The sequence below is a fragment of the Penicillium malachiteum genome, assembly GCF_028827825.1.
Source record: "Penicillium malachiteum strain IBT 17515 chromosome Unknown utg000005l:1.0-9002435.0:326005.0-9005861.0, whole genome shotgun sequence".
Lineage (NCBI taxonomy): Eukaryota > Fungi > Ascomycota > Eurotiomycetes > Eurotiales > Aspergillaceae > Penicillium > Penicillium malachiteum.
In genome coordinates, this window is record NW_026643099.1 from 2,757,662 (window position 1) to 2,781,627 (window position 23,966).

At 46.1% G+C, this 23,966-nt stretch overlaps 12 protein-coding genes across 12 annotated transcripts; 6 read left to right on the forward strand and 6 right to left on the reverse strand.

Annotated features, from left to right (window-relative positions):
- Positions 1–532: 532 nt before the first annotated feature.
- N7483_011031 (RTA1 domain-containing protein) lies at positions 533–1,176 on the reverse strand (the record flags this gene model as incomplete). The annotated part of the gene is made up of 2 exons (XM_057094458.1): positions 533–996; positions 1,056–1,176. The coding sequence occupies 2 exons, from the start codon at positions 1,174–1,176 to the stop codon at positions 533–535; spliced, it is 585 nt and encodes a 194-aa protein (XP_056940429.1).
- Positions 1,177–2,496: 1,320 nt separating this feature from the next.
- On the forward strand, positions 2,497–3,421 carry N7483_011032 (RTA1 domain-containing protein; the record flags this gene model as incomplete). Its single annotated transcript, XM_057094459.1, has 2 exons — positions 2,497–2,650; positions 2,706–3,421. The coding sequence occupies 2 exons, from the start codon at positions 2,497–2,499 to the stop codon at positions 3,419–3,421; spliced, it is 870 nt and encodes a 289-aa protein (XP_056940430.1).
- A 197-nt stretch (positions 3,422–3,618) lies between these two features.
- Positions 3,619–4,877, reverse strand: N7483_011033 (Zn(II)2Cys6 transcription factor domain-containing protein; the record flags this gene model as incomplete). The annotated part of the gene is made up of 2 exons (XM_057094460.1): positions 3,619–4,746; positions 4,809–4,877. The coding sequence occupies 2 exons, from the start codon at positions 4,875–4,877 to the stop codon at positions 3,619–3,621; spliced, it is 1,197 nt and encodes a 398-aa protein (XP_056940431.1).
- Positions 4,878–5,301: 424 nt separating this feature from the next.
- Positions 5,302–7,479, reverse strand: N7483_011034 (FAD-binding oxidoreductase; the record flags this gene model as incomplete). Its single annotated transcript, XM_057094461.1, has 7 exons — positions 5,302–6,180; positions 6,232–6,270; positions 6,324–6,408; positions 6,462–6,846; positions 6,914–7,069; positions 7,154–7,164; positions 7,223–7,479. The coding sequence occupies 7 exons, from the start codon at positions 7,477–7,479 to the stop codon at positions 5,302–5,304; spliced, it is 1,812 nt and encodes a 603-aa protein (XP_056940432.1).
- A 1,291-nt stretch (positions 7,480–8,770) lies between these two features.
- Positions 8,771–10,505, forward strand: N7483_011035 (3-oxoacid CoA-transferase; the record flags this gene model as incomplete). The annotated part of the gene is made up of 4 exons (XM_057094462.1): positions 8,771–9,041; positions 9,110–9,304; positions 9,380–10,249; positions 10,315–10,505. 4 exons carry the CDS (start codon positions 8,771–8,773, stop codon positions 10,503–10,505), a joined length of 1,527 nt encoding a protein of 508 aa, XP_056940433.1.
- Positions 10,506–11,136: 631 nt separating this feature from the next.
- N7483_011036 (glycoside hydrolase family 130 protein) lies at positions 11,137–12,244 on the forward strand (the record flags this gene model as incomplete). Its single annotated transcript, XM_057094463.1, is given in 2 exon segments — positions 11,137–11,958; positions 11,969–12,244. 2 exon segments carry the CDS (start codon positions 11,137–11,139, stop codon positions 12,242–12,244), a joined length of 1,098 nt encoding a protein of 365 aa, XP_056940434.1.
- An 81-nt stretch (positions 12,245–12,325) lies between these two features.
- N7483_011037 (fungal specific transcription factor domain-containing protein) lies at positions 12,326–13,132 on the reverse strand (the record flags this gene model as incomplete). The annotated part of the gene is made up of 1 exon (XM_057094464.1): positions 12,326–13,132. The coding sequence occupies one exon, from the start codon at positions 13,130–13,132 to the stop codon at positions 12,326–12,328; it is 807 nt and encodes a 268-aa protein (XP_056940435.1).
- A 34-nt stretch (positions 13,133–13,166) lies between these two features.
- Positions 13,167–13,883, reverse strand: N7483_011038 (fungal specific transcription factor domain-containing protein; the record flags this gene model as incomplete). Its single annotated transcript, XM_057094465.1, has 1 exon — positions 13,167–13,883. One exon carries the CDS (start codon positions 13,881–13,883, stop codon positions 13,167–13,169), a length of 717 nt encoding a protein of 238 aa, XP_056940436.1.
- A 2,207-nt stretch (positions 13,884–16,090) lies between these two features.
- N7483_011039 (uncharacterized protein) lies at positions 16,091–16,870 on the forward strand (the record flags this gene model as incomplete). The annotated part of the gene is made up of 2 exons (XM_057094466.1): positions 16,091–16,160; positions 16,350–16,870. 2 exons carry the CDS (start codon positions 16,091–16,093, stop codon positions 16,868–16,870), a joined length of 591 nt encoding a protein of 196 aa, XP_056940437.1.
- A 523-nt stretch (positions 16,871–17,393) lies between these two features.
- On the forward strand, positions 17,394–19,513 carry N7483_011040 (fungal specific transcription factor domain-containing protein; the record flags this gene model as incomplete). The annotated part of the gene is made up of 2 exons (XM_057094467.1): positions 17,394–17,611; positions 17,668–19,513. 2 exons carry the CDS (start codon positions 17,394–17,396, stop codon positions 19,511–19,513), a joined length of 2,064 nt encoding a protein of 687 aa, XP_056940438.1.
- A 317-nt stretch (positions 19,514–19,830) lies between these two features.
- N7483_011041 (FAD-dependent oxidoreductase) lies at positions 19,831–21,264 on the reverse strand (the record flags this gene model as incomplete). Its single annotated transcript, XM_057094468.1, has 5 exons — positions 19,831–19,878; positions 19,929–20,202; positions 20,273–20,589; positions 20,651–21,205; positions 21,256–21,264. The coding sequence occupies 5 exons, from the start codon at positions 21,262–21,264 to the stop codon at positions 19,831–19,833; spliced, it is 1,203 nt and encodes a 400-aa protein (XP_056940439.1).
- A 1,508-nt stretch (positions 21,265–22,772) lies between these two features.
- Positions 22,773–23,895, forward strand: N7483_011042 (uncharacterized protein; the record flags this gene model as incomplete). Its single annotated transcript, XM_057094469.1, has 2 exons — positions 22,773–23,010; positions 23,063–23,895. 2 exons carry the CDS (start codon positions 22,773–22,775, stop codon positions 23,893–23,895), a joined length of 1,071 nt encoding a protein of 356 aa, XP_056940440.1.
- Positions 23,896–23,966: the final 71 nt, after the last annotated feature.

Consider the following 23,966-nt stretch of genomic DNA (forward strand, 5'->3'; position numbering starts at 1 on the left):
CAATCGGACATGCTAAGATAGTTATTGGCTATCTTCGGGGCCTTCCATGGACTCCTAGCGTGGGGTCATTTCATGCCCCGCAGATGACATCTACACAGGTGGTGTGGGGTTGAATGAACATTGAAGTGGGCATTGATCAATTGATATCAGCCTATCAGTTCTTGTTCTGAGTCCCTGCACATGCGGTATCAGATAATGCTCTCAGGTACTATTTTGGGCTCTAATATCGTTCTTCGAGTATTATTATCTCTAGATGTAGGCGCTGCCAGTGATGTACAAAACAAGATATTATTTCTTTCATTTATTTGCACCGTGACAAAGTACATAACAAGAACCTTGGAAGAGAACTCAAATGAAATCCGTGTATCCCACATCTTAATCTCCAGAAAATGAATCACCTATGAAATTTCGCCGATTTGTGCAGTGTATGTAGTGGTCGTTAAAATGAAAGGTAGGAAAAAGACCAAAAAACCAAAAACCTTCTTGTGGGCTGATTTCCAGCAGCCTTCGAAGGTCCTCATTTCATTCAAGCTCAGGCCTTATGTTCTGCCCCGAAGCTCTTGTAACCATCCTGTGTCATCATCTCCAAATCCTCCCTTTCATCTACCGGACTCGATCCCGACAAAAGCCTGCTGGGGTGGAAGGCATTGAAGAGCAGACAGCAAAGAAGCATAAGGGTGGCATCGAATATGTATACGAAACACTCCTTACTCTGCAAATATCCAGAGCTTCCTTGAATGTATTCCACCACACGATAGGCGGATCTGACCAGGATGAGAGCACTTCCAGCATAGAGAACCATCATGTATCGTGTCCAGGGAATTTTGGATCGAATGAGTTGGTGGAGGGGAGTTGAAAGCATTCGACGGTGGAAGACGACGGAAACGGAGATGAAGATGGTGAAACTAATCACTTGGACAATGAGACCGGCAACGATAATGTAGTTTCCTAGATTAAGAGCTGATTCTGTCTTCGCAGTTGCGAGCATGCCACCTCCTAAATGGTGTCAGTATTCAAATGTTATGTCCCAGCTGTGAAAACAAGAAGGATCATACCGCCACTTTGCATCAAGAACGATACAACATCACCGGTGACAAAGATCTTGGTCAACCAAGTTGTGCGTATAAGAGAGTTTGATTCGCCGTGTAAGAGCCGAATAATTCGGCCCAGGATCATGTAGATTGAAGCCGCAAAGAATGATGGAGCCAACAAAAGTGTAAGCTCTTGAATAATATAAGGCATGGTGGTCCAGTTTGGAGTCTGTTTAGCACTAGCGTCTCGTGCTATGTAGCCAATAATTTCGACTATTTCAGTAAGGCCAACTGTTTAGCTTATGCGGCTTGAATAGGGTAAAGTACGAATAGTGCTTGAAAACTGACATATTGAACCAATGAGAAAAGGTATGAAAAACCAAGCTCTATTCCAAAAAAGTTGGAAAATATGACCTGCCGCTGTAAAGGCAAACATGATAGCGAAAGCAGTAGCAGTCGTGGATGATGGGTCATAATTGTATAGCTTGTAGGAACTCATTGTGAGAAATATGAAAGAAAATAAAAAATAACGAATTAAAGAGTGTGAGAATAATAACTTGAAATTAAAGAGTGTGAGTGAAGGCGATAAACACCTCGAACGAAAAGAGTACTAGATAATTGAAAGAAGGAAAAGAGAAATGGCTGGCAATTGCTAGCAAAAAACGGAATAGTTCCATACTAGTAGTATTTATTAGTCTCTATGGAGCCGGTATAATAATCTCAATGAACTTGGTCCGAGTCTGGGGTATTTTTAGGCAATGGTGTTATTATATTTTGTTGAGCCTGCATAACCTTGAAAATTTTACCAGCGCCTGAGGTATACGAGTACGGTGACTACGGTCAAAGATGCGTTGGATATGCCCCTAAGATTGGTTGGTTCTGAGGCTAGAGGCACGTACTTCTCCACTTAGGACAGCCACTGTGTGTCTCTAAGCTTAGATGCAAAGAAAAGAATGGATCTGCCTAATAGATTAACTCGGTACATAGCTCTGGAGTACTCCATGACAAAATAAACTACGACAATTGCATCAAATCAGGAACAAATAGGAGTTTTTTTTTTGTCTATTTTGGGATTTTCTTACGAGAACGAGATTAGAGACCCACTGTATCCACTTAAAAGGCGCAGTGATTGGCTATATTAGCACTAAGCTTGTATCCACTAACCAGAAATAGATGAACGTACGAGAACGAGACTCGGACCTTAATTAACATTGTACCAGCCATCGAGTATATTGTAGATAGATATCAACAAGAAGGCAAAGAAATGAGCGAAAAATGTGCTTGACATTGGATATTTAGGCATGCGACTTCCAGATTTTCAGGGTCTATGATTTTCAAGTTCATTTCAATTTCGCATATCCCATTAAGGGTCTCACATCTCCAGATTCCTTTAGCACTTCCACTCAGTTGAAGCTGTTCACTTCTTTTTACAATCTTTTGAACCCTTCAGTCTGATCTATAAGCAATGGCTGTGGATTTCGTACTTTACTATTACACGCCCTCAGCGGCTGCAGCGGCCATCTTCATTGTCCTCTTTGGACTGAGCTCTTTGTTGCATTTTTGGCAGCTTATTCGAACCCGAACATGGTTCATGATTCCATTTTTGATTGGAGGAATCCGTGAGTTAGATAAATTCCCTTCAGTCTGATCTACTAATAACATTTTGATCTCTAGTCGAGACAATTGGTTACGTCGGCCGTATACTCTCCTCCTTTCAAGCGCCGAATTTCAGCACGGGTGCATATACCATCCAATCCGCCTTGATTCTCATCGCCCCTGCCTTCCTCGCCGCTAGTATCTACATGACACTTGGACGTATCATTGAAATGCTTGATGGGGAGCGTTGCTCTATGATCAAGCTTAAATGGTTGACTAAGATCTTCGTCTTTGGAGATGTCCTCTCTTTCCTCATGCAAGCATCTGGTGCGGGTCTCATGGTCGCAAGCTCGAATAGTCCATCAACAGGCGAGCATGTCATTATTGGTGGTCTCTTCGTACAGATTATCTTCTTTGGATTCTTCACCCTTTCTGCGGTCATTTTCCAAAAACGTATTAACCGATACCCGACCGGCCGATCAACCGAGTTGAGAAGTGTCTGGCATCGTCATCTGTTTGCTCTCTACTCTGCGAGTATTCTCATCTTGATCCGTTCGGTGGTTCGAGTTGTGGAGTACATTCAAGGATATGACGGGTTCCTTATGAAGCATGAAGTTTTCATCTACATGTTTGATGCATTCATGATGTTCCTGGTCATGGCTTTCCTTCAGTACATCCATCCCAGTGAGATCAACTGCTTTTTGGGTCGGGGAGAGTACTACAGTGAGAAGGTGATCAAGACTCAAAAATTCGCGCCTCGGAATGTGCCTGAAACCCGCCAAGAGAGAGTATAGATCATAGCTCGTCCAAGATTTAATGATTCAATGATTCATGTACTTCAAGTTCTTTCATGTCTGTTTCCTCGGGGAGTCTGGAGCGTTGGAACTTGAATTTCATCTTTGTCTATTTCAAGTTTGGGTATATATGCTTGCTGAATGATTTCAATAAAGAGTCTTTTGACCAGTCCAACTTGAACATTCGAATGCTGTAATCACGGATCCGAGCTCATGATATGCCGTGCTGCCCATTCAATATGTGAGTGCCAATGAGGTTCTAGCTCTTGTGTAATCTCCAGGAAAACCTTGTATCCCCAGGAACCAATAGACCAGTTCCCTCGACCCATATGCAGGAATACGCAGTAGTGAGCCAGCACCACTAGCGCCAAAGGTCGACGGATGTTAAGATCATCAAGAAAAGCTGGACTGCAAGAGATTGCCCATCCACCTGCCATTGTTAAGGACAATGGCGAATCAAATGTGAAAGCAACAAGACGTCGCATACGCTGAATCGCGTGTGCATATGTTGCCGAGTCAATTGAAGGATCCGTCTCGCTACATTGAGCTTGAAGTTGATCCAGTTTATCCAACGCATCGATAACATGAGCTGGGATCGAAACATCAGGAGGTGTGATATCGAAGAGAGGGGCGAATTCGCCTTCTTTTAGTGAGTCTCCCGCCGCATTGACAATAATCTGAACGCCTCGCGCTAATTGAAACACATTGGTGAGGGAATTCAGTCCAGGGCCGTCTTCTTTTGTATCCAGATTCAGGGCAGTCGCCAGGCTAAACGCAAATGCCAGACCGCCGAAACTCATCATGGCTTTTGCGTTCGACTGACTGATGTTTTGAAGCTGCTCTGAAAACATAGTCAAGGCGGTGTTCTTATGTGCTATGGCTATGTCGAGCCACATTTCATATCGATCATCTCGGCGCAAGTATGATAGATGCAAAGCAGAGATTGCCAAGATACCGTGCATGAGGTATGGCGCGGTTAAAGCTTCCTGAAGTACGACTTTCTCCCAGACTTTTCGTGTCTCTTCACTCCGTGCGGGTAATTTGTGGGTTTCATTGATCCATTGCAAAATAAGCTCCAGTTGCTTCATGTCCAGCGTAGGTGCGTAAGAAGCAGTTGTAGGTGAATTACCTAATTGATTGAAGTCATGAAAACTTGGAGATTCGGAATTTGATTGTTGTCGATCTTCTGATGAGGCGATTGATGAGGCCCCTCTGCGGGATCTTCGACCTTGACTCCCTGTGAAAAAGAAGGGCCCTGTACCCGGGTATGCGCATGTCTCATTTCGTGAGGAGCAGTTACCACAGATTGGGCGTTGCTCATCACACTTTTTTTTGTAGTGTTTGTCAGTACTCGTTGAAATTCCGATAAAAATGCATTATGTCATACCTTTACCCGCCTGGTCTTGCAAGTCGTACACCCGTGGCGAGATTTGGTGTGCGCCCGCCGATGGTGCATCCCGATCAGGTGTGTACAGTGAGGGGCTGGAGTGAAGACTACTGGAGTCTGTGGTTTTAAATCCTTCTTTACCCCACAAGGCTACACAATTGATGCCAGGAGATGTAGGTTGACGACTGCAGATACGCGGTTAGAAATACGAGTACGATCCTGACCTGGACCATTGAGTTTTCCACTAATGCGATTGGTGGATCTTTAATAAGGCGATCCACTTATCAAAGACATTCAATTGGCTCATATAATTCAATAAAGAGCGTGGATAATGGGGATATTGACAGTAATTTGCACTTATAAATTTCTGGGAGAATGGCCATGCGGGGGAAGAGTCTTTAACTCGGAACTACCACGAATCCATGATGAAAATTGCAAGCGATTAGGCTTTATTTCGTAAGTAAAACTGAAAGAGATCAGGCTAACATGTGAATCAAATCTTAAAAGAACCAGCAACAGGATGTACTCCCTCGCCTTCACAGGGTTCATTCGTAGCATTCATCTCCCAAGCTCGTCCCCGATAACGAGCTGGCCAGACTCCTGACTTGCCAGGAGCCATGATTCCATTTGGATCCAAGCAATCCTTGATTCTCTCATTGAACTTCTGAAGGGCGCCATCATTCCAGTTATAAGTACCAGCAATCTGATCCATAAACGCAAGATGGGTGCGGTATTCACCGTACCCCTTCTTTGCCGCATCGTCGATCATTCCCCGAAGACTTGCCCGTGCCCTATCACGCATAACCGGGTCATCACGATTAAACACGATTTCGACAATGAGATGCATCTCGCGTAACCCCACCACAAAAGTTGGAAATAAATCCAAGTTGAATTCCTCGCAGTGTCGCTGTGCAATATCCCACAAAGCCGTGGCATCGCTACCTCGAACGGGAGAGACAGGACTGAATGCGATATGTCCGCCATTGGGATGCCAGTTGACCCAACGGAGTTCCTCGATTTCTGGAACACCAGATGCGATCTTATCACGAATCCAGAAATAGTCGTCCTTAGGAAGAGTGGATGGATCAATTCGTCGTGCGCCGGGAATCTTCATAAATTCCTTATCGATGATGTCTAGCTTGTACTTGCGGATTTCTGGAGGGCCATATGCCATCCCGTAGTATAGCCATGAGCAATCACCGTGGGAGAGCTTCTTGGCTGCATCGTGGATGATGCTGCTGGGAACGCGTCCTGTGCCGTTGTAGTAATGGCTTCGAGGCTTTCCTTCGAGACCAACCTGCATGCTAATGTGACGAAGCTGAGCGACATTCTCCAGTATCATTGCAATTCGTAAGGGTCGAATTATCTCAATCTATAACGTGGTTAGTTATTCATCCTAGGTTTCATCAAATTTGCAACCTACCAGCTGGGCAAGATCATCCTCTTTGGGGAAGGTGTATAGCTTAGCAAAGTTAGTGTTGCCGATTCAAGTTCTCAAGTAGTCGTCGAACATACATAAGCTTCATAACCACCGGGGTTCGGCATCAAGCCAAAGCCCATCTTCGTGACAATTCCCAGATTTGATTGCGAAAAGAGGCCGCTGGATATTTATGAGATGTTGCAGCCAAAACTTGAGGAAATGGGGATACACACTCAGATGTAGGTCCAAATCCAGGCGCAAAGAGTTGCCAGCTATTGTTCTTAGGCAAAGCACCCATGCCCGTTCTAATTACCTCACCTGTAGGCAAAACCACCTCCATACCAGAATGCATCCCCCAGTGATCCCCATATGGTGTATATCCCACGCCACGATCAAGAGCATTTCCCAAGACGGATCCTCCCCCGATATCCGGAACATCAACCCAAAGATGCTTATAACCACGATCTTGAACTGCTTCGTACAAAGCAAAGTATGTAACGCCTGGCTCGACTAGACAGGTACAATCATCGGGGTTTATATCGAGAATTTTGTTCATTCGTCGTCCGAGATCTAGGACCACTGCGCCGCGTACTCGAGGAGCTGCACCTCCATAGCCATCTGAACCGCGATCTAGGCATTAGATTTGCTTCCATATTTTATTTCACGAAATCCAGGAGAGACATACAGTTCCGGCCGATTGAGATGGGCGAAATCGGGATGCGGTATAGATTAGCCCAACGAACAATGATTTGGACCTCTTCTATGGTGCCTGGATAAACTATGGCGGACGCAACGAATTCATCTTCTGCTGCAATATGCATTCCATCGTGAGTATTCGGGTCTATTTGATATATTGCATCAGTACGTTCATTCCCACTTTCTTGCCGTCCTTAAAGTTCGGCCTTTGTTTTGCTTTTCTGCTCACTTTCGATGTACCTGATAAGAGGACCCCGTCAATCTGGCTTGTCCAATTTCTGCAGTAGTCTAGACATACCATCCGTCCACTAGTTTGGTAACAAGCTCCACATTCTCTTCACCAAGTTTGGTTTGAAGTTCCTCTATCGCTTTGTGGAACATGGCTTGACTGGTGCCCTGGGGAATCGCCACTTGGGTTCGATTTGTGGTAGACTTGGTGGCGATCTCCAGGATATCGTTCTTCACTTTCTGGGCTTTATCGAATAGCCGGTCCGGAATACCATTATGCCTCTCAGAAAGGCGGGGTGGCGGGGAAATATCCTGGGTGGATTTCATTTTAAATGGCTTTGAATATGGATCCTTAGAATACTTGGTATGTAATATACCTAGGTACTGAGTGGTCAAGTAGGTAACAATTTTCAATTGAATAGATAAGATTTTTTTGTGCGCGATATAGCTGCAAAGCAATTCTCAAAAGGCTTTCTTATATAGTCGACGTCAACGCGCAAGCCGCGGGACGTCCACCTCTCAAAGCACTGGCATGATTCTTCAACATGGCTTCATGACTGAGATTGATTGGGGCTTGGATCAATTAGTTGCGCTTTAGCCTGTGTCACAGAATGGAGATAGTATACCCCACAAAGGCGGGAGGTGGATTTCGTGGCTTCTCATGGGCTGTCACAGGGTGAGTTGTTAGATGGCCCGTGTCCAGTGATGCACACTATCCTCTGAAGGCACTAGGGAGTCGACATGATTGATGGGATTTAGCCATGAAGAAAACTCCCCATGCACATTATGCAGGCGTAGCGGAGAAGTGAGGGGATGGTCCCACATGGGTCGCCTTGTGTGCAGGGTTCTCCATATTCTGGACAAAATGCAGTGTGGTGAATCGGGACTCGGGAGATTCCCATAAAACCAGGGATTCTCAAATTCTTCTCCAGACACTTGAAGTCTTTTCCATTTGCCATCTTCAGTACCCCGGGTCATTATTGCCTCTCATGATCCCCAGGTACCGTGAATAATTTTGCCTTCCGGCAGATCCCCCATAGTATCGGGAAGACCAGGGAAGTCTCAGTGTGACCAGATGCCGAGTTGGGCCGATGTGAGTCCCGGGGTAAAATACATGTTATATTACTGTTAATTACAACAACTATTTCAGAGGGTCACGTGTTTCATTTGCAGGACTTTTGCACTGTCAAATTGCAGCAGTAGAAGGAAATATGTCTCTTAAATGATCTCCTGTTTCAAGATTGCATCAAATCACTGATACTATTAATCTCATTTACTATCAGATAGAGATCCCACTCTCCTCCACATTTTAGGCCTCATCCCCCATCTTTTGCCACCCCGGCTTTTTTGTGTCATGACTAAACAATCGGGTGGTCACCCATGGCTTGTGGGGTCACGGTTCCGACAGCCGGCAAAGCACTTAGGGGCACCGCCTGGATTTGCCCCATTTCGGCCTGCGAAGCGGCGGATAAGCGCTTTTTCGGCTTCTCTGAAAGTGTCCTAGCCGAAAATCGGGGTAGATAATAGCTTCGAGATCATGCACTTCTTTCCTTTCTTTCTCTCTTCTTTCTGCTGGCTCAGGAAGCATCTTCACAAGTGATTCTAAGGTCGAGACAAAATGTCGCGGCCGCTCGCCCCTGCCATGTCGGCGTTCCGCCCCATCTGGCGGCGAAACTTCTCTGCTTCAACCTCCAAGAGCGCTATTAACAAGCTCTGTGACTCCGCTAAGGAGGCCGTCAAGGAGATGAAGGGTTCTTCTACCCTCCTTGTCGGTGGTTTCGGTTTCTCTGGTGTTCCCCTTACTCTGATTAATGCTCTCCGTGACCGTCCCGAGGTTACCGACTTGACTGTCGTTTCCAACAACGCCGGTATGCCCGGTGTTGGTCTTGGTAAGTTTCAATTACGCCGGTGAGAGTTCTAATTGGGGTTCAGGACTAATTATATGACCTTAATATAGGTCAATTGCTCGAGACTAAGCAGATCACTAAGATGATCGCTTCTTTCATCGGCGAGAACAAGGTTTTCGAAAAAATGTATCTGAGCGGTGACCTTGCCCTGGAGCTTACTCCCCAGGGTACCATCGCTGAAAAGTGCGCCGCTGCTGCAGCTGGCGTTCCGGCTTTCTACACTCCCGCGGCTTTTGGAACTATTGGTAAGTTGAGAGTGATTCGGGTTATGGCGTACAGTCAATTGGACAAGACCGCTGACTGGATTTTCTAACAAATAGTGCAAACTGGTGAACTTCCCGTTCGTTACAACAAGGATGGTACTGTGGCTGAAATGTCCAAGCCTAAGGAGACCCGTGTCTTCAACGGCAAGGAATTCGTTTTGGAAGAATCGATCTACGGTGATTACGCTCTGGTTAAGGTTCACAAGGCCGACCGTCTTGGTAACTGTCAATTCCGCAAGTCTATGAACAACTTCAACGAGGCCATGGCCAAGAACGCCAAGTACACCATCGTTGAGGCTGACCATATTGTTGAGGTTGGCGCTATCGACGCTGAGGATGTTCACCTCCCCGGTATCTACGTCGACGCTGTCATCCAGAGCACTGAGTCCAAGCAATTCGACAAGATCACTTACGCCAAGGACCCTAGCGAGCTGATTGCCGGTGGCAACGGTGACGCTACTGCCCGCCGTGAGCGCATCGTCCGTCGTGCCGCTAAGGAGTTCAAGGACGGCATGTACGTTAACCTCGGTATTGGTATTCCTCTGATCGCTCCCTCCTACCTTCCCGAGGGTGTCGAGGTCGTCCTGCAGGCTGAGAACGGTATCCTGGGTCTGGGTCCCTACCCCACCCCCGGCCAGGAGGACCCTGACCTCATCAACCCCGGCAAGGAGACTGTTACCCTGAACCCCGGTGCCTCTGTTTTCGGCTCCCACGAGAGCTTCGGTATGATCCGTGCCGGTAAGATCAACCTCACCATGCTGGGTGCCCTCCAGGTCAGCCAGTTCGGTGATCTCGCCAACTTCATGCTTCCCGGTAAGGTCAAGGGTGTTGGTGGTGCCATGGATCTGGTTGCCAACCCCGAGAAGACCAAGGTCGTCGTCACCATGGAGCACACTGACAAGAAGGGCAACGCTAAGATTCTGCCTGGTAAGATTTCCCCCATATTCTGTCTTCTGAAAATGCATAAGCTAACTCAATACTTCTTTTTTTAGAATGCTCCTTCCCTCTGACCGGTCCCCGCTGTGTTTCCACCATCATCACCGATCTCGCCGTCTTCGATGTCAGCCCCACCGAGGGTCTGACTCTCATTGAGCACGCTGAGGGTGTTTCCGTTGAGGAGATCCGCAGCAAGACCACTGCTCCCTTCAAGGTCTCCGCCGACCTGAAGCCCATGCAGCTGTAAAATTGCATTCGACATATATACACATTAGAATTGGGTCTGGAACCGGTGTCTTGTTTTATTTGCGAATGTGAATACTTCAATCATTATATCATAGATTGAAATTTATTTTATTATCTCAATATTTTTACTATCCTGAAGTTCAACCTGCATCCTATACTAGTAGTTTAGCTCGTACATACTAACAGTTGCATCTTGTGCATCTGTGCCAGTGGGGCCAAATCCACCTAGATCAACCAGTGGGGCGAACAGGGTCGAACAAGGTACAAGATTGGCTTAGATACTCGATAACTTGCTGAAAAAAAAACATTGAAGTGGTAGAAGTTCGAAGTTGATACATCATTCAGCAAGGTAACAATGGCCAAAATCGCTTCCCAGCTGATGGAACCCTTTCAAGTTCCATACTCACCCAATTTAGAACTGATATTCTTCTGATCGCAACGTCAAAGCCTGAACGTAATACGCACGGTTGAACTGAGGTTACTTTGTGAGTTCTCTCTGGAATTCAAAGTTTTAGAAAGTGAAGATCCTATTCAGCAGAAAAAACATTGAAATGTACTTAAATCTCTGAGTCCACGAGGAAAGAAAGGGAAAATGAGACTATACTACTTTGACTCCCTTCATTTACAAAAATATGATTCTGAAATCTTCCATTCTTCAAGTTCTGTTATGGGGACTCCAAGGTGCAATCGCACTCTCACCAAGAGCACCACCTCAAAGTTCCTCTAGAGTGCCTCGTATAACACCCAATTCGACAAATGGGGATGTCAACTACACTGCTCCCTACTTCCCTCTTCTAGGATTTGAGCAATACGCCGGAAATCCCATTCTTTCACCCAACCCAAAGCACAACTGGGAATCAGCCTACTTGTATAATCCCACAGCCATTGTGGTAGACGACACGGTCTGGATGCTCTATCGCGCCCAGAACAAATCCAAAACATCCTCGGTGGGTCTAGCATGGTCAAAGAACGGGATCAATTTCACGCGATACGACAAGCCCGTTCTTTACCCGACAGAACCATACGAGATCCCCGGTGGATGCGAGGACCCTCGAGTAGTCCGAGTTAATGGAACCTTCTACATGACCTACACCGGATACGACGGGATAGCGGCACGTCTTTGCCTCGCAACCTCAACCGATCTAGTACACTGGGAAAAGCATGGACCCATTCTGCCTGATACATTGGACGTGGTATACGACTGGCAGAATCCATTAAACACCTATACTCCCCGCAAAGGGTGGAGCAAGTCCGGGTCTATTCTAAACGAAGCGCAATCTGACGGAACTTACCGCATGATCTACGGGGATTCTTTCCTTTATCAGGCTAACTCGACTGATTTGATCCACTGGAACTATCCCCAAGGTGGTCTTCCTTATGCCGCTCATTTAAATCCTTGGGAACAAGCCATCATGGAGTCTGGCCCCCCCGGCAATCAAGACCAGGGATGCTATGTGGATCCAGGTCTATAATGGTGTTGCTACCGGCCCTGGTGGATACACTTCGACGCAGTATAGTACCGGTCAGATGTTGTTGGATATCGCGCGATTCCCTAATGGTCCTCCTGTTGCTCGGTTGGAGACTCCCATTTTGCAACCTACGAGTGTGCATGAAGTTACGGGGCAGGTTGATAATGTTGTTTTTACGGAGGGGTTGGTGCAGTATCATGGCAAGTGGTTTATGTACTTTGGGCAAGGGGATGCGTTCCTGGGTGTTGCCACGGCTCCAGTTCAACCCTGAGCTATACTATTGTATGGGGTTTATGTCATATATGAAGCCAAGACACATCTGGAGACGTTGAACCGAATTTTTATTCCTGGTCTATGAAGAGTATGTCGATGGGTATGATGGAAACAGTAACTGGTCTTCCAGATATGAAATGCCCATGTTCTCCTCTGAGAGACTAGCTTGTTCATCCATGTGATGCCAATCTCGAGATAATATCGACTCGAATGATAGAGACCTCTGAGTAGAGTCTAGGAACGGTTCAGAACAGGAAGTGCCAATGACTGCACGGAATAGTCGGTCTAAAGACTCTTTGGTTCTTCTGTTGACAGGATCAAGCTGGGACATAGCATCGGAAATCGCTATTCCAATTTGAACTTTTGTATACCAATTCGCATAGTTGCTGTTCTCTCTAGATTCAATAGCAAGTGCCATAAGAGGTACTAAGCAGGCTTGAAAGAGAAGTCCACTCGCATGCCAGCAGCATACCTTTGTGGGACGCCACTCTGTTTGAATACTCAGAATAGTCTCCGCAGCAATCTCTCGACATTTGGATACTGCGATTTGCTCATCGATTGTCATCTGGTCGAGTGGAACTTGTCTTTCTAGAGTGTTGAGAAGAATAGGTCTGTATAGAAGCAGCCGGATGTTTTGATATCGCCATTTCAGAATCAGACGTGCATCCTGAATGTCGGGCAGGGTAGGTTCAGGTATTTGTAAGAATCGGGGGAGGTTGTCGAACCAAGAAAGTAGCAAGTTGTCGTAAAATTGAATCTCTTGTAGCTCTAACAGCGAGCTGATGAAGATTTTCTCTTGGATTTGGTTGATTATTCGGCACAAATCTATGTTGTGCAAGAGAGGCGAATGAATGGTAGGTTCTGAGGGGATTTCGGTGTTCTTCATTCCAAGATTGGGGATCAGATTTGTACATCTTCAATCAAAGTGAGAGAGAATTGGAATCAATAATCCTTACCAGGTTTGCGAGCATGCTTTGAAGCGAAGGGGCTGAGACATCAATCGTCGAAGACCTCCCTAGAGTGACAGAAGTCCAAGTATCAAGGACATAGATAGTCATCCAGTTTCTTCTCCTAACCTCTTCTCGAATATCAATAGTTCCAGACAAATTTTCTGAACTATCTGTATTGGAACCAATATCTCCTGCGACTCTATAGCAAGTGGCTATGATTGCGCTGGCCATGTGTGGTCGGTTGCGAAAATGTAGGTACTGTCCGCCCATAAGAATGAGAGCTTGTAAGATCTCCAAACGACCACTTCCAAAGCTCTCGACTGAAAGGTTTTGTTGGGCTGTGTGATAGTATCCAAGGTCTTTGGCAGAGTCGCCAGAGGAAGATGCGATGCTTCCTAAGGCGAGAACCATGTTGAGTAGAGCAAGCCAACATCGATCTTGATTATCATGACTTATTAAGTATTTGTTTCTGAAGCTGGGCTCGTGGATGATTGGAGTGAAGACATGAATACTGGAAAAGTAGGCGTCGATTAAGCGCTGCTCTTCCCGGTATGAGTTTGTTCTGTTCGCAGACTGGGTTGGAGTTGGAAGAGGCGCTTCAAAAGTACTTGAGAAGGGACTTCCTGGGGTATCGCATCTCTCGTTGGGCTCGATAGACAAAATTTTCATCAAAGCTTCTATAGCCATTTCAATAGATGGTATGCCAAAAAGAATTTGTGAAGGTGTACCCAGCTGGTCTTCTCCAGGTAGATCGGACCACGGGGGGCGTTTCATCCCATTCAAATATGATTGACTCCTGGCTCCTAAGGCTTTGTAACTGGGTGCTGGTTTCTGAATCAGGGAGTGATAGAGGTGCTACTGCAAGAGCAGGTGAAGTAACCGAGGAACTGTCGTTACTTGTGGCTGGCGTATTATCGAACTCGGTTTTTGCGCGCTCCAACAAATTCGCTCTTGAAAGCCCCCTCAACGAATGAATCTCTGTTGTTGGAAATAGGATCTTAAAGATGGATTCGTAGTCCTCCTTTGCAGCAGGTTTGACAGTTGGTTTTTGGCTCCTAGAAGGTGTTAGTCAACTTGAATTCCAACCTGAAGATTTGGGCATCTCATACTTTTGTCCTCTTCGACGAGACTGGGGAAACTCGCATTGAACATTGCAGGCCAAACATCCTGTACAAGGCTGAGTTCCGATGCATTTTGTCTTTCTTCTCCGGCATTCTATACAGGCCTTTGAAACAATAGACCGGCGACGTTCAGACGGATCTGTCGCGACATCATCTGGGTTTATCCCAATGAATGTATTGAACATCGCGAGGTTGATGAGAGAAGAGAGATCATGACCGTGGATTTAGTGATATCTAACGATATTGCCTGCATTTAATCCTGACAGTCAATAGATACTAGATAATCCGGGGCCCCGCATGGAAAGCTTGGGGCCCCCAAAGGGGTTCATCCATAGAAGGGGTTCATCCATAGCTTACAAGCGGCGTTGTGCATTGACCATGGAATATACCAGTCTTTAGATCTTCATCACCATGATTGGCTCTATTTTCCGTTCTATGTGGCACTATTCAAGAATGTGGGACCTGAATATTCCCTTGAATGCAACCCTTTGATTGTTAGCGGTTTGGCCCTGGCTCTTTATGCTTAAAACTCCACGCCTTCCATCCAATAGTTCCATTTTTAATAGCCACTTAGTGTGTCTTAATTGAACTCAGTCACTTCTAGAATAGAGAAATCGATCTGGCACATTTCAATGTAATTGAGAAGCGATTTGAAGCATTCTGAGTCATTAAATAGGAAACTTTGCGGAGCCTTCGGGTCTTGCCGATCGCCTATACGCCATGCGCTTAGACACTTTTAGATACTAAATCCTATAGTGAAATCAATGTTTAAAGAGCGGACTTTGCGGTGATATCGGGATATCGGAATCTTTCATCCCGATAATGAGTAGCTCTTCTCCGAAAACGAAGTCTCGGTGAGTAGTTCAATTAAGTAGAGTTTAGAATGTCACCTTCCTGAAGAATATCAAGCTCCATACTACTCAAATTCTCCCATTATCATTGGATCGCAAGTTCAAAGCACATTTCATGGGCCCAAAGACGTGTTTGGCCCGTTCATAAGTAGTTCAATATCCAAATGTTGCTGGTAGATCCCCTGTTCACTCGAAAACATACCTCAACTCCACAACCGAGGAGTCGCTCTCATGAAACGCCAAATTTGAAGAATTCAGGGCATTAGATTCGCCCGGAGTTTTTGCCGCTCTCCTCGGCAAGTTCAAAGCCCCGGCCAGACTATTGGGGCAAGCTTTGAAGTCTGCTTCCTCTCAAAGGTAGTGTTATTAAAAGCAGAATGATCCAGTATCAGAATGACCTTCAGGTTGCCAAGGTTGTGGCTCTACTGACTCACATGGGCAAAAACTCTCATATATTACAAGGTCTTTTATACTGTAATATCTCAGCTTCTAGCATCATGTATTTCTCTCAAGTGTTGACTCCTGAGTACTGACCGCAGAGTACATGTTGTAACCAGTTGACTTAAAATGCCGATATCAGCCTTTATAATTGGATTACACAAGATGATTTCTTTAATATATGGTATATTGATCCCATCAGTTTGCTTTCAGCTTGAAGGAGCTGCTAGTAAAGAATTCCAATGTTCTTTCTCTTGAGTGTTGTCACCGTTGGACTTCTATCAATTTCAAGTTGAAAGCAAGGCTGGTGGTCCGATCGGATCCGGCTCCCGGATCCGACGTACTATACAGCGAGACAGTATATAAGAAGCATTAACTGCAAGGAAGGATATCTTAGAGAAAATACTAACTACTAGGATAATTCGGACAAAATCCTCTATCTAATTATCTTTCATTGAGAAATTACTTCTCAACACCGGCAATAATGCATATTCTCGTGATTGGAGGAAGTGGACGAACGGGCAAGTTGGTTTTGGATGAACTCCAGCATCAAGGTATGTTCATTCTACTATGTACTACTAGTATATGAAAAGAAATAAAAGCGCCAATTTTTCAGAACATGAAATTACCGCCCTGGTTCGTGATCCAGCAGCTTTGGAAGGCTACAATCTGAATATCGTCCAAGGTATGGTCATTGTTAATTGATCAGCCGTATCCAAGTTCCAATACTAACCAACGACTAGGCACACCAACCAAATTGGAAGACGTTCGAGAAGCCTTCCAATCGAATATCCCCGATGTTGTTGTTGTTACCCTCAATGCACCTCGAGCCAGTGATAGCCCATTCGCCGCCCCGATTTCACCACCGCGACTGATGGCCGACTGCAATGCCAACATAGTTAACGCTATGAAAGAATTCGGAGTGCATAAGATCGTTATTCTCCAGGCATTTGGGGTTGGGACATCATGGGACAATATGTCATGCATTCTTCAGTTGCTTATGAGCAAAAGTAACATGCGTTACCAATATGATGACCATAATCAGACCGATCGTGAGGTCCGGGAAAGTGGTGTGAATTTTGTGTTTGTGCGACCAGCAAGATTGGTGGAATCAACCGATGGAGCTGCAGTCCGTGAGTGGCCCAATGAAGGGAAAGGGATGTCTATGATGGCGAGCTGTAGTCGAAGGAGCGTGGCGCATTTCCTGGTAAGGGCTGCAACGGAGAAGACGTGGGATGGCACGGCACCTGTAATCACAAATTAGATTACATCCAAGGAAGTGAGAGAGAACATTGAATTTTATCTCGAGGTCAGGATTATTTTTTAAACAACATATGTAGTAGATGATACTTCAAATGTTTACACCTGGTAAGGAACCCACTGCCATTGTCCCGAGGTCATTATTTCCATAACTTGGAAGCACTTGAGCAGTGATGAATGTTTCGACCCCTGACAAATACAATAAATTTCTCATCTCTCACAATTTCGATACTTTTCTGACCTGCATGGATCTTCTTATCATTATTATCGGATCTAAGATCGATCTTGAGGCAAAAAGATCTGGTGGGGGCGGATTCTTGCGGGATTCTTGGCATGCATTGATGACCGACAACTGGATTATCCCTTGATCTCTGCAGGCAACAGCCATGGATATTCCACTGTCTCGCAAGAGACCACGACCCGTTGTCTCATGCCTTAGATGCAGAGGCAAGAAATTGAAATGCGACCGTTCAAGTCCATGCTCAAATTGCGTACGGGGAGGATTCGAATGTGTCTTCGATTCAGGGATGCCAGGGATGCAGCAATGGTCCCCAAATCCCAAACGAGTACATGTAGCCCAGGAGCTAGATGCACAGACCCCATCAGAGTGTCCTACGACTGGTTCAAAAGTCGGGATCATCGAGGATCTGCAACAGCGGATGGCCAAGCTAGAGAATCTTCTCGCGGTGAGACCGCATGCTGGTAATTTCGGTCCGATGAGAGATGTCCCCGTTCAAGAGTCTTGGTAAACAAGGTCCATCATCGACTAGAAAAATTTCCTACTTACTAATTCAGAAACAGGCCCCGGCCCAGTATCTCTCATTCTAGCTCGCCATATCTGGGCACTCTTGTTGTCAAAGGAGAACGCAGCAGATGGCATGGAATGAACAATAGAATTACCCTTCTTAACCAGTTTGCAGAGGCCAAGACATTTATCAATCAGTCATTAAAGGACCCAGGCCTTGTGGGCCTTGCAAAGGAAGTTCAGTTCCTCAAGAGCAGGTCTCAGTCGTCGAACGACTCGCCTGAATCAATATCCGGCCTGGAGAGCTTCCCTGAGCTCCAGAATCTGCTTGGCTCTCTCCCGCCAAAACCAGTCACAGATAGACTTCTGGATGTATACACAAAGAATTTTGAGAGGAATCTCAGAATTCTGCATGTACCTTCTTTCCTTCGGCACTATAAAACATTCTGGGCAACAACGGACCATGAGCCCTCATTCCTCTCAATGTTCGTCCCTATTCTGACGGCAATTCTCTCTATTTCGGTAGTCATAGAGACAGAGCCATTTAACATGGAGTATTCATCATCCTGGAATTATCTTAAGCAACATGCGGTTGCCTCTGTCCAGGCGTGGATGCGGAAGCTTCCACGGAAACCGAGAACGGATCTTGCAACTTTACAAGTCGGAGTCTTGCTCCTATTGGCGCGTCAGCTGCGCTCAGTTCCAGCAGAAGAGCTTTGGAAAGAAAGCGGCCTGCTAATGCGGTCTGCAATGGTGATGGGTCTTCATGTCAATGTGACCCTCTCGCCTTCGAAAAGTCTCACTGTTTTCCAGGCAGAGCTAAGACGACGATTATGGATTACTATCGTGGAAATGGATCTCCAGACGTCGATTGCCGCTGGCATGCCAGTGTTGACACCAGCCCTCGAATTCTCACCCCTGACGCCTTCCAACCTAAACGATGCGGATTTTAGTGATACGAGTCCTGAGCTTCCAACACCAAAGCCTCTAGATGTGGAAACGGATACTCTTCCTCAGATTCTATTGGCCAATTCTCTTGCAAAGCGTATCAGAATTATGGGTCCCATGCAGCATACAACACCCAAAGAAACAATGGATGAACGGCTCAAGGAAAGCGAAGATATTGAAGAGATCTTACAGCATATCCCTCCGTTCCTACATCCGGACTATGACTCTGAAAGCGCCGATCTCTCATCTGTTTTGAATCGCGTACTTCTTGATATTCACATTCGAAGACCTCTCATTTGCCTTCTTAGACCAGTCACTAGCAGTGATAATCAGGATGAGCCTTCGTTCTCTGGAATTCAACGTATGTGTCTCGAGTCATCGATCACTATTCTGTCATACCAGGACCTTTTTGATCCTAACGTCGTGGATCCTGATACTCCTGGTTCCAACACATACTGGAGAATCTTCCAAACATTCTGTCAAAATGATATTCTGTGGGCAGCTTTGGGTGTTTGCGAATACCTGAAGCACACGAATCAACATTCATCCGCTCCATCACCATCCAACTTGAATGACTCTCTTACAGACGGCAGCTCTAAAGCAAGTAAAATCCCTGCTACCAACAACCTCGTCCACAACAAAGCGAGCCTGACCCGTCTAGTCGAGAATACACTCGACAGCCTTACGCGTCGAATAGGTGAAAAGGGCACCAACATGAAAGATGTGCTTCTATTATCCGTTGTCCTTCAATCCGTTCGCTCTCGTGGTCCATCTGATCAAAAGGAACGACGCATGTCTCAGGGCGCTAAAAAGGCTTTGTCTGTCTGTCGACAAAACCTTCTGTCCTCAGCAAACGAGACCATTGTTGATTCCTACTCCGACAATGCAGTATCTCAAATGGTATGTCTTCCTCCATCTAAGTCAATTCTTATACTTACTTTTTTAGTCCATTGAAACTATGGTCCAAAACAATACTAGTATTCCTGAACAGTTTGGGTCTACACCTTCCTTGCCTGGCTTTTTACAGCAGTCTCCGGCTCTTGCTGCAGAGTTTGACAACTTCCAAGGCGACCTTTTCTCATTCGAGGATGCATCCTTTATGTGGAATATATGAAATGTATATCGCTAATGTTGCGTTTCCTATTTGGAATGAGTTCAAAGATGTATTCCTCAAGTGCTCCTGGTCTAAAATGGAATGGTGGCTCAGCCAACGGCCACGACCTCAGAATCAGATCTAATCATATGACTATCCAGTCGGCAGCACCTGTAGCTCATTTCGTATAATATTGCGTCATGTCATGTCGAACAATATCCAATCCCTGTGCCGATTAGCAACTTGTACAACCAATAGGAGAAAGTTTATACCTACTAGGGCAATATCCTTCGCGACCTGTTCATCAGTCTCTCCTTTCACGCACAGCTTAAAGAATTCATCATTTTCTCGTGCCTTGGTCGGATCCTGATCGTGCAGTCTTCGAAAGTTCTCCCTTGAGATGGGATCTATTATCTCAGTCCAGATGCGTTTGCGGATTTCGCTGTATTTGTCCAATATGGATTCATCTGCGAGACCCTTGTGAATTCCAATCAATGAATCGAATAAGCTTCCAATATCTGCGATACCGCCCGTAAGTCCGAGTCCACCGCTATTCTCAGTGTCAGTAAGGAGCTCTGTTGATTAAAAAATACCAAAATAGAAAATGACCGTTGACTCACAATGGATTACAGAGATGAGCTGCATCTGCTGCAAGAAGAATCTTTCCAACCCGGAAGCTAGGCGCACATCGCTGCTGTAGCTTGTACGGACTGATGTTGGTTATCTTATACTGTCCTGGCTTGGGGTTTCCAGGTAGAAGAGCTTCGTAGCGTTGTGGCTGTCGCGCAAGATATTCCTCTTTGCTCAGTCCCGGTTTATCGCCATATGTGAAGCGCCAAAGTCCATCTGTGGTCACCCGCGCAGCCAGGTACCAGTTTTCCGGATCGACTATAGTGTTGCTGTCCCAGTATCCGAAGCTGTCGAAGTCGTAATAAACCTAATCATTTTCAGCAAACCATTCGCTAAGGGCAGAAGTATTTGAAATAGATGTTACTAACGTTTGTTGCGACGATCTGTGCATCCAGAGTCTCACCCGGATACTCAGGCCCAAATAATTCACGCCGCACAGTACTACTGGCACCATCACAACCAATCACATAGTCTGCCTCTGACCTTTTGACCCCATCTGGCGTTTCAATCTCAACCCATGCGCAGTCTTCATCTTGACCAACATGTACGACTCGATGGGACCATTTCACCTGTGCTGTGGGTTGTCGCTGGATATGCTCATAGAGTACTTCTCCCAGCCGGTCAAGTGGAAGCACTACCATTCTTGTTGGGTATTCTATCGGAAGCACAGCATGGCTCATACCAGCAATGAGGGTTCCGTCCAATTGTCGCCATGCAAATCCTTCAGGTTGGAAGCCTCGTTCCTTGACATCTTCTAGGACCCCAGCACGCCCCAATTCGTAGACCGCTGGGCTTGCATAATGGGCTGCGCGAGGTTGCTTGTCGATTTCAGATCCCGCATCTAATAGCTCAACTTCGATTCCTGCTTTTGCGAGCAAGAGCCCAAGAATCAAGCCCGAAGGCCCGGCACCGACGATAATTACCTTGAGAAAATTAGCAATGAATTATTATATCGCAGACTGAAAGTGAATACCTTTTTCATTTCTGCGCTTTTTATTTCTGTTTGACTTGCAAACAAAAATGAAGGCGACGCTTTTAAACCATGTTAGAAACACCATACATCCCCTCTTTCGGCGGAGACAAAAACCCACCTCCCCACCGTGGGGCTGCCATTAGATTGACATACAAGATGCTTAAAGAGGTAAAGAAGTTGCAAGCCAACTAGAACCGGCTTGGCTTAACTGCGGGGAAGTAGGAGATGGCGGAGAAAGCCCGAGCCTTCTCACAGCTATTGTTAAGTTGCCACTAAGCTCTCGGTTCATTGTCTGCTGAAGGATTATCACCAAAAGAACTGGCTCTGAAAACTGGTAAATGGTCCATCACCCCGGTAACTGTTAGTCTGTTGATCCTGATAATTCACAGACTCGCCACTTTTCGATCCAGTCGAGTCAATTGAGCGTTGATCGCGCCTCATGCCCCAATGAAACATCTCAGAAGATCGCGGCGGTTCTTCATACTGAGCCGGAGGCGCGGTTGATACCGACGATGAATGTCGCTTCCTGCTAGCCAATTGATTCAGCCCTGCAGGCAGAATCCCGAGTCCTTGAATAAGCATTTGGCTCTCAGTATCCATGTCGGCTTTTCTTTTGGTACCCGCAAGCTGTTGGTTCAAGTTTTCAATTGGTGAACTGTCCGGCTCGTGGACAAGCTGAGAACTCGGAGGTCTAGTTCCATGGCCTGTGCAGGCCTCAGACCATTCTCTGATATTTTCTGCAGAATCAAGAGGATATTGAGCCCAGTGCTCGATCCCTCTCTTCTCCAGCCTCTCCAGTGGTGCATAACCTAGTCCATCTTGTCTTTTTTGACCTGTGAGGTCTGGAAAGACGGTCTGCAATTGCTCATCTGAGACAGCATCGGTGAGAAGCTTTAGAAGAACACCCTCTGTGACTTGGAGACGATGTTCTAGATTCTCGACATACCCCTTCGCAGGACCTCTATGGAATGTGAGTAATCTGGGATTCCGGGGGCACTCTGGCAGGGTCACTCACCTTCGCATCTGCTCTGGCCATTGACAGGGACGATTGTACTCCAGGCATTGCTCGCATACCGGCCTTAGTGTAATTATCTGTCAGCCACTTATTCGTAGCATAAATGGTGAGGATACTCACTTTTCCCCACTGCACTAGATTTCAATGATCATCAGCAAATTGTTTTTAAAGTCTCAGAAATAAAATGTTCACCTTTTGTTTTCTTGAGCGACATGCACTGCAAGCTGCCGAAATTCTTGAGGATTTCTTCTCTTGTGATTTCGGCATATTGCCTGATCTTCAAATTGTAGATGCTGGGGTGTAGGAAGAAAGAAAGAGCGACGGAACGAGTTTCGGCTGAAGGTTCAGGCGAAATTTAAACACGTGGGATCACCAGAAGTAATTGATACAGTTGCATGAATGTGAATGGCAAGTGCTATTTAACATAGTTTTATGTCGCCTTCTTTCATTAAATCTCTTTCAACTTCTATCAAATTATTGAACCTTTGAATTTACCAAAAACATGACGCCTCTTCGAATCGCATCCATTCCCGGTGATGGAATCGGACCCGAAGTTGTTTCAGCCACTATACAAGTACTACAGCAACTATCAAAAACACTTGGAACCTTTCAGATCGACTTCACACAAATCCCATGGGGCACAGACTACTACAAGAAACACGGCAAATATCTTGCTGATGATGCCTTGACCACATTACGCCAATTTGATGCTGTGTTATTTGGTGCCGTGGGCGCTCCCGGTAAGTCAAACCCGAGTCTATCTACCGAGTCGCTTTGCCTAACGCTCTTCAGATGTCCCTGATCATATTTCCCTCTGGGGTCTTCTTCTCGCTATCAGAGGCCCTCTACAGCTCTACGCAAATGTTCGACCAGTGAGAACATTCCCGGGAACCAAGTCCCCACTCGATACGGCGAAGAACGGCATCGACTGGATGCTAGTCCGTGAGAACTCTGAAGGCGAGTACTCTGGACAGGGCGGGCGTTCACATGTTGGACAGCAGTGGGAAGCAGCTACTGAGGTAGCGATGTTCACACGCGTCGGAATAGAGCGAATTATTCGATTTGCATTTGAGACAGCACAATCTCGACCCAAAAAGCAACTGACAGTTGTCACCAAGAGCAACTCCATGCGAAATGGTATGGTCCTTTGGGATGAGATAGCTGCGTCGGTTGCTAAGGAGTTTTCCGACGTGACGTGGGATAAGATGCTTGTCGACGCGATGACTGTCAGGATGGTGATGAAGCCTCAGTCCCTTGATACGATCGTCGGTACCAATTTGCATATGGATATTCTTTCTGATCTTGCTGCTGCTTTGGCTGGATCTATCGGTATCGCGCCTTCCAGTAATTTGGATCCGACTCGGAAGAATCCATCTATGTTCGAGCCCGTTCATGGTAGTGCATTCGATATCACTGGTAAGGGAATTGCTAATCCGATTGGCACATTTTGGTCCGCAGCAGAGATGCTCTCTTGGCTCGGAGAGAAAGACGCATCTAATAAGTTGTTGGCATGCATTGAGGAGGTTTGTGCTGCCGGGTTTGTTACCGCGGATCTAGGCGGGTCTTGCAATACGCAGCAGGTCGTTGATGCCGTGTGCGCTGAGATTCAGAAGCTCAGGACTTGAACTCCAAGCTGCATGTGACAATTGCCCTCTTCTTTTTCTTGCTTGAAATCAAATCCTGCATTTAAATTGGT